The 14,674-nt window shown below is 38.7% G+C and overlaps 2 protein-coding genes across 2 annotated transcripts in view; both read left to right on the top strand.

The window, feature by feature from the left end:
- LOC127952487 (zinc finger protein 658B-like) overlaps positions 1–11,771 on the top strand; it is a 70,098-nt gene extending 58,327 nt beyond the window's left edge. The window contains exon 2 of the mRNA XM_052550967.1: positions 8,568–11,771. Coding sequence (XP_052406927.1) covers positions 8,763–10,478 — 1,716 coding nt within the window. The 5' untranslated portion in view covers positions 8,568–8,762 and the 3' untranslated portion in view covers positions 10,479–11,771. The remainder of the gene's footprint in view (positions 1–8,567) is intronic.
- The window catches only part of LOC127953105 (zinc finger protein 501-like), a 41,525-nt gene that overhangs the window by 12,008 nt on the left and 14,843 nt on the right, over positions 1–14,674 (top strand). The gene's annotated exons all lie outside the window — the stretch shown is intronic.

The following is a 14,674-nucleotide window of genomic DNA, read 5'->3' as shown; positions in this document are numbered from 1 at the left end:
ACAATTTTTAAGATAACCCAACACATTGACCCAATATGTGTAACCCAACGGTTAGGTTAAAAAAACAACCCAACCTTTTTTACTGTGTGTGTATATATATATATATATATATTAGGGGTGTAACGGTTCACAAAATTCACGGTTCGGTTCGATACGATACACTGATGTCACGGTTCGGTTCGGTTCGGTTCGATACGTTTTAGATACAGCAAAATGTAAAAACATCTCAACTTTTCAGAATGCCGCAAGCGCACCGTGGGTCATGTGACAAGAACTAACCAATCAGCTTCATCCTTTCCCGTAACAACGTTGAGAGCTCAGCCAAGATGAAGGATCAGCTGATCATAGTTGTATATGGATTGCAATTTTGAAATAAATTTAGTAGCAGAGCTACAGCAAGCGATTTTTAGAGCTGCAAATCCATTTATCCTTCGCTGAAATTTCCGCGTCTCATGGAGAGAGCACGTCATTGTTGCTTAGCAAAGACAGACGCCTCATGAGCGCTTCTGCCCAAGCGCTTTGGAAAGGAGGAGAAAGACGCGCTTAGCGTTTTCCATGCGTTTTTAGGCACGATATGTGAACGGCCCCTAAGGCGCTCGCTCACTCAGCACGCGCTGAAGGCTCGTTGCAAAATGTCTAATGCATTTAACAGACCAGAAATATAAGATCCTAAAATAACCAACAGGTCTGGTGTTTGGGTTGGATTCCCTGTAAGCTATAGTTTCTAAATGCTGCAGGGATAGTTTGCTGCGTGCATGTTTCTCCTTTTTTTCGTCTTTTCCCAGATAGTACTGACGCATATATCCCAGATATTCACGCTGGTGTTTTTTTTTTTTTTTTTTTGTATTCCCGCTGGTGTACCCTGTCATGTTGCAGATGCGACATACCGTTGTTTTTTTATCCACCACTCTCTTGCCATCACCATTATAGCTTAAAGGGAATCCAAAGTGCACCCAAACACCAGACCTGTTGGTTATTGGAGGATCTTCTCATTTCTAGTCTGTTAAACGCATTGGCTATTTTGCAACGAGCCTTCAGCGCGTACTGAGTGAGCGAGCGCCTGCTGAGTAGCCTAACATAAACATATAAGATGGTGTTTTTTTCTTCTTCGGGAGTGTCAGGGGCGTTGCCTGTTACGTTGTTTGGGTTATTGGGCTACCTTGTTGAACGCATATCATTATATTTCTCTCTCTCTCTTTTTTTTTTTTTTTCAAATATAATTAATTACTCCAACGAACCGTTCGGTATACATAATGCGTACCGCGTACCGAACCGAAAGCGTCGTACCGAACGGTTCAATACGAATACGCGTATCGTTACACCCCTAATATATATATATATATATATATATATATATATATAAAGTTTATGCTACAAAAATTATGTGAAATTCACCCTGTTCACTTATTCACACAAAAACAATATTCTGATGTTATGATAAATGTTATTTTGAATAATGTGTATAACCAAGCAGTTGAGCAGATGTTCATAGTATTTTTCTTACGATCAAATGTGCAACAACCAGTGGTGGAAAGAGTACTGAAAATGTGTACTTAAGTACAAGTACTGTTACATTGATGAAAAAATACTCAATTACAAGTAAAAGTACTGCTGTCAAAACAGTACTTAAGTAAAAGTAAAAAGTACTCCTCTCAAAAAATAATCAGAGCACAAGTTACTAGTTACTTTTTAGCTGGCGATATTTAGTTACCAAAAATATTCATATCAAAGATCTATGTGCATGGAAAATAGCAACTTTGATCAAAACCCACTTTTATCCTATTGACAAAGTATGTTAATTAGTGGTCAGGGATTTCTAACTTCAATACCTGGTTGGATAGGAGTGGTTAAAGGGGTCCTATTATGCTCTTTTGGGGGTGTACTAGAAAATGCTCTCATGCTTGGTGGTTCGAAAAACATATTGTTTTTCACATAATTTACATTATTACAATACCTTTCTCCCCAGCTTGTCACAAATGTCTCGATTAGTTCAGGGTTTGATGAAGACCTGCCTTCCGAAAAACAAAATGTGTTGTGATTGGTTAGCTGTCCCAGTGTGTTGTGATTGGTGAACAGCTCAGATGGTTTTTCAGTACTGTTCACCCCTTGCCAAAACAGCAAGTTCCTTCTGATAAGGATGGCATCAATATTGCCATATCAATTTGATATTGTTTTGGAAAACAATGCTGTAGTCCAAACAAGCTGTTTATTGTAGTAAAAAGGGATTTTTTAAAAATGAAATGGTTCACTTTGGAGTGGACTTTGAGATTTGTAACATTGTAGATCTTAGTTATGCCCAAACATACACACTATACACTGACTAAAATTCAAAAAGTGAAAAAGCATAATAGGATGTTATCATATTTTGCATGCTTCACATTATAGTGCGGAGTGCATAAAAATAATAAGGCGGCAGAATGAATGCATAGTGGTTCTCACGAAGTACTTCTATGTCATCACCACACAGTGTGTGTTATAAGTTAAGACTACGTGAGAAACACTTTGGATGATAAGTTCACTCTGCCATCTTGTTATTATTTTCATACACACTGCACTATAATGTGATGCATGCAAAATACATAGTTTTGGCTGTTACAAAGTCTCCATCCACAAACAGACCTACATCGTCTGCAGATATAAGGTATGTCATTGCACTTTAACAAGTAATCTGAACGGCCTATATATGTGCAATATAATATAATTTTGTCTTTACTTTATTTGTAATGCCAAAAAAGAGTTACTCTCTCACGTATTAGAAGAGCACGTGGCCGTGTACCAGCCATTAAATGTGTGAGACACCAATTCCTCGTTTTCTATCTCTTTCATTTCATGGATTATACAGGATGTAATCTAATTTAACCCATCCAAAGTGCACACACACAAACACACTGTTAACACACACGGAGCAGTGGGCAGCCATTTATGCTGCGGCGCCCAGGGAGCAGTTGGGGGTTGCTCAAGGACACCTAAGTTGTGGTATTGCCGGCCCGAGACTCAAACCCACAACCCTAGGGTTAGGAGTCATATTCTCTAACCAGTAGGCCACAACTTCCCATTATGAAACTGCCTGGAAGAGGACATGTGTCTATATCGTCCTAATGTGCGGTGAGAAGGAAAGTTTGAGTAGCTGAAGAATTAAAAAAAAAAAAAAAAATTAATCTGGACTACAAATTAGAGGTCTTCACAGTGCACCCGAGACCCATCGATCCCGGACCCGACCCGGGACCCGTACGGTGTGTGTCTCAACCCGTCTATATTTTAAATCATCAGCCGGGTCCGGGTCGGGTCCGAATCTATTACCTCGGGTCCCGGGTCTGTTTAACATTGTGTGTAATACCCGTGCGATCGCCGATCGGAGTCATCGGACTCGGAGAACATCCGGCCGTTATCAAAGACTGCTTGTGTTTTTTGTAACTTGCAACTTGTAAAATTAGGAAAAGCAAAGAGTTGAGCCAAAAAAAGTGATCTCTCTCTCGCTCGCAGACTCAAGAGTTAATACAAGTGCACACACGGTAATGCTTGCAGACTTGACACACTCATGTTTAATATATTTCAAATCAGCAACACAATCTGAGGTGAACTGTCACATGAATGTTTTCTATTACGCTCAAATTGCGTTAAGGCATTTTAGGTTGATAAAGCTAGCACGCATGTGCAGTCATGTTTCTATGGCAAGCAGTGAGGGACACTTCGACCGCCAAACCGCATTTTACATTTTCTCCCATTTTTATAATATTATAAATGAACCGTTTAATCTTAAAGTTTTAGTGGTTCAGATTCAGACTCGATGCTGAGCAGAGAGCACAGACAGAGATCAGATGATAGTAAATAAATAATGTCAGCGGCCATGGCATTGCACGAGCGATCGTTATTATAGTTCAAAAGGCAAACAGTGTAAGTTATTATGCGAATTAACTCGAGTCAGAATGTACATGTGCACAGTAGCATTTGTCATCCGTCACCGTGACATCAAGTGGACTTTTGAAGCTGAAATAATGAGTGGATTCAGCTTGGACTTGGAATAACGAGAGGAATAACATGAATAACTTTCTTGACGGAGGATTGTAATGCATCACAGGCAGTCAGGTACAAGGAAGAGAGACCACGGCTCTTTAAATTAGGTAAGACAAAAAGCTGTATTCTTCGCAACAGGTTTATTGATTTGTAATAGCAATTTAAGGTGGAATATGTCAACGTCGGGTCCAGTCGGGTCTGTGTCTTCCCGGCGGGTTCGGGTCCAGATTTCAAGTAATATACGGGTCCGGGTCGGGTCCGGGTAGGCATTTCTCGGATCTACACGGGTCCGGGTCCAGCCTTTGAAATAATAGACGGGTCCGGGTCGGTTCGGTGTAGTACATTACGGGTCTCTGTCGGGTTCGGGCAAGAATTTTTGGACCCGTGAAGACCTCTACTACAAATGCCCTAGATGTTGTTTTGAAAGTGTTTTGATCTTTTATTGTTCATTCACACTTTACATTATTACTTTATTAGTTAACATATAATGCCAATGAAAAAATTATTCTTAACATTCATTAATCTTAGGTATTCCAATATTTAATAACACATTGTTAAAATTGAAAGTTGCAACTGTTATTTAATGAGCTAACATGAACTAAGATTTTTAAGATTTCTTTAACACAGAGTAATAACATCTATATCAAATGTAGCTATTGTTCATTGTTTAGCTGTGCATTTATTGAATGAGCACTATGCGATGTCCGAACTGATTACACTAAATTTTATGTATTGCACTGTATTGTATGTAAAATCATTATCTATTTTTAAACTGTCTTAAATTTATTTTAAGTCAATTTTTCTATATAACTTTTTCAAAACTTTTCCAGCTGCAGGGCGGGATTTGCGCTGAACGCGGAGACTTCCGCCACTTAATATGTTCGTTTGGAAACACGAAAATGTACCTATGTTCCACAAACAAAATATTGCATTCGGTCATTCGGTACACACGTGCTACGTACCGAAACGGTCCGGTACGAATACACTAACCGTTACACCCCTACCGTATACCGTGATAAAAGCATTATCAATTAACCGCAACAGGAAAATTTGATACCGGCATGGCCACAGTAAAAGGCCACTCTAAAGTGTGCAGTTTTATCACAATGCCACACATGTCGCAAGTTTTCCTGCTGGCTGCAGGAATGTCCACCAGAGCGGTTGTCCTTGAAATAAATGTTCGTATTTCCGGTCGTCTCCAAAGGCATTTCAGAGAATTTGGCAGTACATCCAACCAGCCTCACAACAAAGTTTGACTCCTAACCCTAGGCTTGTGTGTTCAAGTTTCGGGCTGGCCATACAACGACTTAAATGCCTTTGAGCAAGGCACCAAACCCCCAACTGATCACCGGGCGCCGCAGCTTAAATGGCTGCCCACTGCTCCGGGTGTGTGTTCACGGTTTGTGTGTGCACTTTGAATGGGCTAAATGCAGAGCACGAATTCTGAGTATGGGTCATCATACTTGGCTGTATGTCACTTCCAATTTTCACTTAAGACCAGCCATCCAAGAGCTGCTGCAACAATCAGTTTGCATAACCAAAGAATTTCTGCACAAACTCTCAAAAGCCATTTCAGGGTAGCTCATCTGCAGGTTCATCATCCTCATTGCGGTCTCGACCTGGCTGCAGTTCGTCATCGTAACTAACTTGAGTGGGCAAATGCTCACATTCGATGGCGTCTGGCACTTTGGAGAGGTGTTCTCTTCACGGATGAATCCCGATCTTCACTGAACAAGTGTAGCATATGAGCAGTTCATTAATGAATTGGTTCTGAATTAATGAATCATATCTCAAATCTAAAACAATGCACGTTCCTTATGAAATCCAAAGCTTTTAGCCTCTGAACTCCTGCATGTAAATCAAACTCTCTGCAAGCTGAATGACCGGCCTGGTCCCAGCTTTGCTGGGTTTAAATTTCTTATGACCCCCTGGAGTGTTAACAGACATTCCACACGAGTCACGTGAGCAGCTCCAGAGAAATTACGAACTATCTCTGCACCTTTATACACACACACACACACACACACACACACACAAACGTTCCTTTACACTCATCATGTAAGTCATTACTAAGATGTATTTGATAGGTTTGTGCGTTGCATAACTGGTTAGCCCTGTTCTGCGATGGTTATGATTTTGTAACTTGGAAATGTTTCTCTTATTTAATGTTCTCAAATTGAGTCATGGTTTTGTAACCCTACCTCTCACCTAGGCCTGGGCGAAAAATCGATTGAATGAATTAATTTGTATTTTTTGTTACAGGCGATTTTAAAAATAATAAATCGAGTTTTTGTGTAATGGCGCATTTTTGGCTCCCCGGAGTTTCCGTAGCGTTAGTTTCACATGGCAGTATGGCAAGCGACAACAACAACATCATAGCACACACGAAACAGCAAGCGACAACATGGCTACCGGTGAGAGTTGGAAGTTTGTTCCCAAGAAAGGAATAAAATCATCTGATGTTTGGAAGTGGTATGGGTTTGCTGCGACAGACTTGGAGCAAGAGACCCCACGCTGGCTAAAGCCCATCGCAGTCAAAAGCAGCAGCACCAGCCGAATATGAAAATGGGGGTTACATTTGTCTTGCTTTTGATTAGGGCTACGATCGTCCGATCGTTAAAGGGCATCTTGTCAGTAAAGCCGGTTTTCTAATCAGCGGTAAATTCCCTCAGGTGTGTGATTTCACATCGAGCAGCTGTTACTACAAGGAGCCATAACTGAGATGATGCACAAATCCACTTCATTTTCAGCGTTTATTTGCGCATCTTCTCAGTTAACAAACGGCTCTGTGTAGTAACAGCTGCTCGATGTGAAATCACGCACCTGATGGAATTTAAACCGCTGATTAGAAAACCGGCTTTACTGACGAGATGCTCATTAACGATCGGCCGATCGTGATCGGAGCAGCCCTACTTTTGATTAAATAAAAGCAAAATTTGCTTTAAGTTGTCTGCTGTTTGTACTTATTGCTTTCCTTAAGTAGGGGGGAAAATCGGGAAAAAATCTGAAATTGAATTAAAAAAATAAAATCGGAGATTTTATTTTTAGGCCATATCGCCCAGCCCTACTCTCACCAGGTCATAAAACTTTATGACCCAACTGGGAGAAACAGGAGAGCCCAGCTCTCTGGGAATTCTTGTAAGGAAAAAGGAAAGTACCTTTAAAATGTGTTAACTGTATTTGCTTTTTGTGCTTAGATGTCTTCCCCATATCAAATTGAAGTATCTGCAGTTTTATCGTGTGTTAATCAAACTTTAAATGTGTGTATTTCTGCATATGTATGTAACTTTACGTTTCTCCTACCTTTACCTGCCATTCTTGGTATCTGATTAACCGTCTTGTTTTGAATGAACCACTCATACATGTATGAAAATGTATTATTCTGGAATTACCATCTTGCTGAAATATAACTACTGAATTCTGATAACACCAAAACTTACTTGAGTAAGAGACAAAGGAACTTTTTCCTGCTTCAGATCTTTGGACGTTCATTGGTTGTTCGCGCGAACAGAGGCATGAACCAAGTCGCTCCATAAGAAGACTGACACAGAAAGTTCTCAGCGCACTTCATCTGAGAGAACGTCTTGTTTCATGGTTCCTTAGGGAGCTCTCATCTCCGTTTTTCTTTTCTTTCCTTTACTAAGTTTTATTCTCATATTCGCCTCTCCCTCCACGGGGGAGACAAATTCTGAATAATTTCTTTGGTAACTTCACGTTCGGTTAACCTTTAAAACTTCGCGCGAGTATGCTCGCCCCAGAAGACATGAGAGAACACGCCCAGCTCCAAAAGAACAGTCACAAACACAACCACATGCAAGTATTATTTTCTATAGAGATTTAAATACTGCTTAAGGTTGTCTATTCCCTTTTTTCAAGGTGATCTGATTCCTTGTTCTCTTTCAAAAGGTTACTGTCTGTGATTTTGCCATACTAGGCGATCATTTTGTGATCTCGCCTATTTCTCTTTCACTTTCTCTCGCTTACCCTTTCATCTTCTCTCTCTCTCATCTATTATCCGTTTTGTCTTGAATTGTTTTTACTGTTTGTATTGTTATACGCATATTTATTCTTTGTGAATCATAGTTCGGTGTATTATGTTCAACTTTTAAAATCCAATATATATTCCTGATTGCTTCTGTCTAAAATGCTAACATCACAAAGTCAATGAAATGTTTGATCTTAGCTACAAAGCTTATTTGTTACTTTTCAGTAACCTAAATTTTATAAGGACAGGAGAATAGTTTCATGGCCAGAAACAAAATTTCCTGGAATTATAAGAAGTGATAACATTATTGAAAGTTGATAAGTTAATCTTACGGCCGTTTGAAATTCACTCTAAAAAACAATGATGCTTCAAAATATGCAGAGGGCATTGAAAAAATAACATGTTAACATCATGTTTATGTTTCTCAAGTTGTCCCCATTCAATCTGAAGCAAAGAAAATTAATTGCAGATTTACAGATGTTAAACATTGAATGAGGTCACTTTTATGTTTACTTTTCTCAGTTTTTAACAAGTTACCAAAAATAAATAATTTTTACTTTTATTTCAGAGTTAATTGAAGAAAAAGAGGAGAAAGAAGAATCAAGTGAAGTTGAGGAGAAAAATCACGTCAAAAACTGGAGGAAAACCTTTCAGTTTCTCTCAAAGCAAACAGAAAGATTTAAAGAAAAAAAGAGCAAAGAAGTCCTTCCGCTGCACTCACTGTGGAAAGAGATTCAGACTCAAAACAGGTTTTGAGCGTCACATGAGAATTCATACTGGAGAGAAACCATTCACTTGTGATCAGTGTGGGAAGAGTTTCACACAATCATCAAACCTTAATATACACATGAACATCCACACTGCAGAGAAGAAGCACGCATGTGATCAATGCGGTAAAATGTTTTTATGGGTTTCACTTCTGAAGAAACACTTGAAAGTTCATGCAAAGGAGAAACCACATCCATGTTATTTGTGTAGTAAGAATTTTTTGCCTCTACAAAGTTTGAAAGAACATCAGAAAATACACACTGGTGAAAGAGGGTACATGTGCTTTGAGTGTGAAAAGACTTTTAGTTCAGCAAGCAGTTTAAAACAGCACGAGAGGATTCACATTGGAAAGAAACCTTATAAGTGTTCACACTGTGACAAGAGATTCAGTGATTCATCAAATCTGAAAACGCATGAGAGGATTCACACTGGAGAGAAACCTTATAAGTGTTCACACTGTGACAAGAGATTCAATTATTCATCATATCTGAAGACGCATGAGAGGATTCACACTGGAGAGAAACCTTACAAGTGTTCACACTGTGACAAGAGATTCATTAAATCATCAGGTCAGAAATCACATGAGAGGATTCACACTGGAGAGAAACCTTACAAGTGTTCACACTGTGACAAGAGATTCATTCATCCATCACATCGGAAAACACATGAGAGGATTCACACTGGAGAGAAAATTTTTAAGTGTTCACACTGTGACAAGACATTCAATGATTCATCATCTCTGAAAATGCATGAGAGGATTCACACTGGAGAGAAACATTATAAGTGTGCACACTGTGACAAGACATTCAACGATTCATCATCTCTGAAAATGCATGAGAGGATTCACACTGGAGAGAAACTTTATAAGTGTGCACACTGTGACAAGACATTCAATGATTCATCATCTCTGAAAATGCATGAGAGGATTCACACTGGAGAGAAACATTATAAGTGTGCACACTGTGACAAGACATTCAATGATTCATCATCTCTGAAAACGCATGAGAGGATTCACACTGGAGAGAAACTTTATAAGTGTGCACACTGTGACAAGACATTCAATGATTCATCATCTCTGAAAATGCATGAGAGGATTCACACTGGAGAGAAACTTTATAAGTGTGCACACTGTGACAAGAGATTCAGTGATTCATCATCTCTGAAAACGCATGAGAGGATTCACACTGGAGAGAAACATTATAAGTGTGCACACTGTGACAAGACATTCAATGATTCATCATCTCTGATGACGCATGAGAGGATTCACATTGGAGAGAAACATTATAATTGTGCACACTGTGACAAGACATTCAATGATTCATCATTTCTGAAAATGCATGAGATGACTCACACTGGAGAGAAACATTATAAGTGTGCACACTGTGACAAGACATTCAATGATTCATCATCTCTGAAAATGCACAAGAGGGTTCACACTGGAGAGAAACTTTATGAGTGTGCACACTGTGACAAGGCATGCAATGATTCATCATCTCTGAAAATGCATGAGAGGATCCACACTGGAGAGAAACCTTATAAGTGTTCACACTGTGACAAGAGATTCATTAGATCATCAGGTCAGAAATCACATGAGAGGATTCACACTGGAGAGAAACCATATAAGTGTTCACACTGTGACAAGAGATTCCGTGATTCATCAACTCTAAAAACACATGAGAGGATTCACACTGGAGAGAAACCAAATAAGTAAATGGACTGCATTTATATAGTGCTTTCAACAGATCCCATGGCCATCCAAAGCGCTTTACAAGTTGCCTCACATTTACCCATTCACTCACTCATTCATACCCCGACTCTGGTGTCAGCCATTCAAGGCACCATCCAGCTCGCCAAGGATACATCGACACTTGGTGGAGCCTTGGATAACATACTTTTCCTGCAGGAGGTCTGTTTCCTCCGATATTTGTAGATGCATTTTGTCTATAAAAATGCGTTTATTCAGTTCTGTAATTTGACACAACAGGATGAAGTTGGATGGGCACTGTGGGCAGACCTGACTAAATATACTTAGAATCGTTGAGGATTTTCATCATCAATAATAATCAATTTTATCAATTAGTTTTTGCAGCCCTAACTGAAACCACACCTACTCTCTTTGGGTGAACATTTGAGAGCATTACGCAAATATTTCCACATAGTGACGTAGACATGTGGGGGCGTGTTTAAACGAGGTGGGGTTTTTTGGGGGTGGGGGGGGGGGGCTGACTCTTAACTTTAATAGAGAATATCTTTGGATGAGAGACTTTAGTCTTTGCAACTTTACAGATCTTTTTTATTCACCAAGAGCTTGTAACACTAAAACAATACAAGTTCCATTATAACCAGTAAAACCATTAAAACCATTGGCATTTCCAGCAGGTTAGTATAAGCATGGAAATGGTCTGCCTGGATGCCTAATAATTATAATAAAAACATAGCTTGTTTTATCTACTGTTTAATTAATAAATAAAAAAATAGTCTGAGCACATCAACTGTCATGTGTAAAATGAAATAGGATTAACTCCATTTATGTAATTTTTGATTTTTCATTTTTTAAGCATTAAATATAAATGACTTTATCCTAAAGTTATTACTTCGAATTAGGTCTCTTAACTTCTTGTAAAATTGGAGGGGATCAAGCTAAATCCTCTTTATTCTCTTCATCACAGAATCTGATGTTAGACACTGCAAAATAAAAATTTTAATATCAAGTTTAATCCTCAAAAGCAGCTTTTCAGAAACATCTTCAAAATATCTTGTTTTATAATTCACATTACCTTTCATTCAACTGTTTGAGTTCCACATGCACACATAACACAAGGATGTAGTTTAGACACGTTAAACCTGTTTAATATGTTGTATTTGTTAATTCTTTCATTAGGCTACATCTTATCATTATCATGTGTTTTCATTTATCTTAATTTCCATAATTTACATGCTGCTGTGTGATTTTCAATGAAATATCTGACTAATAAAATCGATTGTTTTTCTCCTCTAATCTTCACACATGAAGAATGTTGATGCTTTCAAACATGAGTCTATAATTTTAAGTTCTTTTTAATGTATGTGTGCAGATCGGCTTAAAAAAAAACCTGCGCACTAGAGATCTTTGATATTTAGGGCTGATATCTTGAAGTTTTCCCCTTCATTTGTAAATGTCACACTAAAATGTCACACTAATAATAAGTGGATGCACAACATTTCTAAACTTATCATTTATTTAACACTGACTTGAATCATCTCTCAAATCTTAATTTTGTTCACTGCATGGTATTAAAATAAAAAAAATTATCCAAAATTAACCAAACAAATCAATAAACTGACCAAGTATTAAATATATAAAACAGGTAATGTATATATATATATATATATATATATATATATATATATATATATATATATATATATATATATATATATATATATATATTACCTGTTTTACATTTTTTTACATAAAAAAGTCAATCATTTACATAAAAGTTTTAGAGCATTTATCAAGCAGTGTTTTTCAAGTTTGTTGGAACATAAATGTAAACTTAAATATACATTTAAATAAAATCAATACAATTGTATAAATAAAAATCAATTAAACTGAAAAAAAAAAAAAAATATATATATATATATATATATATATATATATATATATATATATATATATAAAAAATAGTGCTGCAAACACACTAGCAATCGGCAACATTTGTGTTTGATATAAATGACACAGAACATCTAAAGTGCATCCTAATTTCAAACTTCACATCGCAGTATGTTCATTATTAAAATAAAGTACAATCAAACAAGCATATAAAAGGTTACACTGGTAAGTTTAAATAGACCGTAGTATACCAGTCCACTATGCTTTTATGCCAAGGACGTTTTTGCTCATGTGAAAAGGATGATCTTTTCCATCTAGTTTACATAAAAAAAGAAAAAATATTATAGTTTAACATTCACAAACATTGGGAATATGTAAACATTTGGATATGTGCAGAACGAGACCTGAGCAATAACCTCCAAATACATCTAGTCAAACCCAAGATCGCTCGTACTCATATGCAAGCACTCATGCACTCGATCTAATGCACTGTAAATGCCAGATTTTTTTTAAACAAATAGGCCTAGCAGAATGCAAAAATTCAAAATTTTACATTTTGCAGAACAACATCCAATAAAGTACTGGTCATAATACTTGCATAAAATGTTTGATGTGAAAAAAGCAGTTCACTGACTGTAGAAAGCCTCCCTCCGGAACGTAGGTCTAATCTGAAAGTATTTCCCTGCACTTTCAAGAATGGAAAATCAAGGAGCTTCTCCTGTGTGGTATGGACAGTTTTCTTGGTTGGAGTCCCTTACGAAAATTAACCATGGTTTTACTACAAATAAAACCAAAAAACCATGGTTACTGTAGTTAAACCATGGTAACCACAAATTAACCATGGTTTAGCTATATTAACCATAGTTTAACCATGGTATTTGTAGTAAATCAACGGTTTTACAAATGGCAGTCAATACGCCAAAAAACCATGGGTTACTACAGTTTTACTATAATAAAACGTCTCAGGTTACGTATGTAACCATGGTTCCCTGAGAGGGAACGAGACACTGCGTCCTCTGAAGGGACACTATGGGGAACACCTCGTCGTGACCCGTGTCTGAAGCATACTTTGAAAAAACGCCAACTCGTTGGCCGGTGACAGCGTCTGACGTCACTACCGGCGCGACTATAAATAAGCGACCGGAGAGCACGTCATTTATCTTCTTCGTGAAGCTTGCGTCCGAAGCATGGCAAGGGATCTAGAGGACGCAGTGTCTCGTTCCCTCTCAGGGAACCATGGTTACATACGTAACCTGAGACGTTCCCCCTCAAGGGAACTTCGAACTGCGTCCTCTGAAGGGACACTATGGGGAACAGTATACCCACGCCGCCATGCTGAGGGGAGCGCAGGCCAGACCATGGCGAACACTAAGTACCAACTCTACCATTCTTATGGGAGTTGCCCCTAGGACGTTTAGACAGCTGTCTGTGACACTATCCCTTACGGCCAAAGGCCTAAGCTACATACCCAATTTAATTGATCAGGGCCTCGACCCGGGGTAGAGCTTAAAGGCTTGGAATAGGAAGGATTCCTTTAAAGGGATACGGCTAAGAAACCAGTATTATACAAGGTCTTGCCTGTCACACAGGGGCTACCGCTTGCTCTTGCAAAAATTTTTCGAAGGAGCTGTCTCAACAGAACCCTGGTAGCAAACCCCTGCTAGATAGGTATTCAAGGATACCTGAATGGAGTGGCGCCCAAGATGAACGGGGCTTTACACCAACTCAAGAAAGGGCACGAAGCCACCGCGCGAAGCCCTTACCATAAAGGATTTTTAGAAAGAACGCAGAGCCTTAGCGTGCGAACTTACCACAGAGTGGATTTCAGAAAGTGTGCAAAGAGTACACGTGCACACTTACCATAGTATGGATTTTAAAATACTGTTCTAGGGAGGGGTTCTCGTGGCACTCTGAAGGGGGAAAGCAGAGAACACCGTCAAACGAGAGGAACTCTGAATTCAGAGTAGCGTAATAACACGTGACCCTTCTTTTTTGGAAAAAGGGGCCCGTGGTTAAAATTACTGCGAGAACCGCTCCAATATCCCTTGATGAGGGAAGCAATGCTTGAGTGTAAACAAATGCACTCCGGCTGAAAAGAGCCAAAGGAACCAAAGTCTAAACATCTCGAAAAAGGGAACGAAGCTGAGCGCGTAACCCTTACCATACAGGATTTTAGAAAAATGTGCAGAGACTTGCGTGCACATTTACCACTTTAAGAAGTACACAGAATGTAACGTGCGTACCTACAGGTTCCTAAGCATCGCAGAGGTGTTTATATAAGCGGTCAGGAGGCCCCTCAGGGTGACCTGGCCAAC

Source organism: Carassius gibelio, chromosome B3 (assembly GCF_023724105.1).
Source record: "Carassius gibelio isolate Cgi1373 ecotype wild population from Czech Republic chromosome B3, carGib1.2-hapl.c, whole genome shotgun sequence".
Taxonomy (NCBI): domain Eukaryota; kingdom Metazoa; phylum Chordata; class Actinopteri; order Cypriniformes; family Cyprinidae; genus Carassius; species Carassius gibelio.
This window is presented reverse-complemented; position numbering and strand designations above follow the sequence as displayed.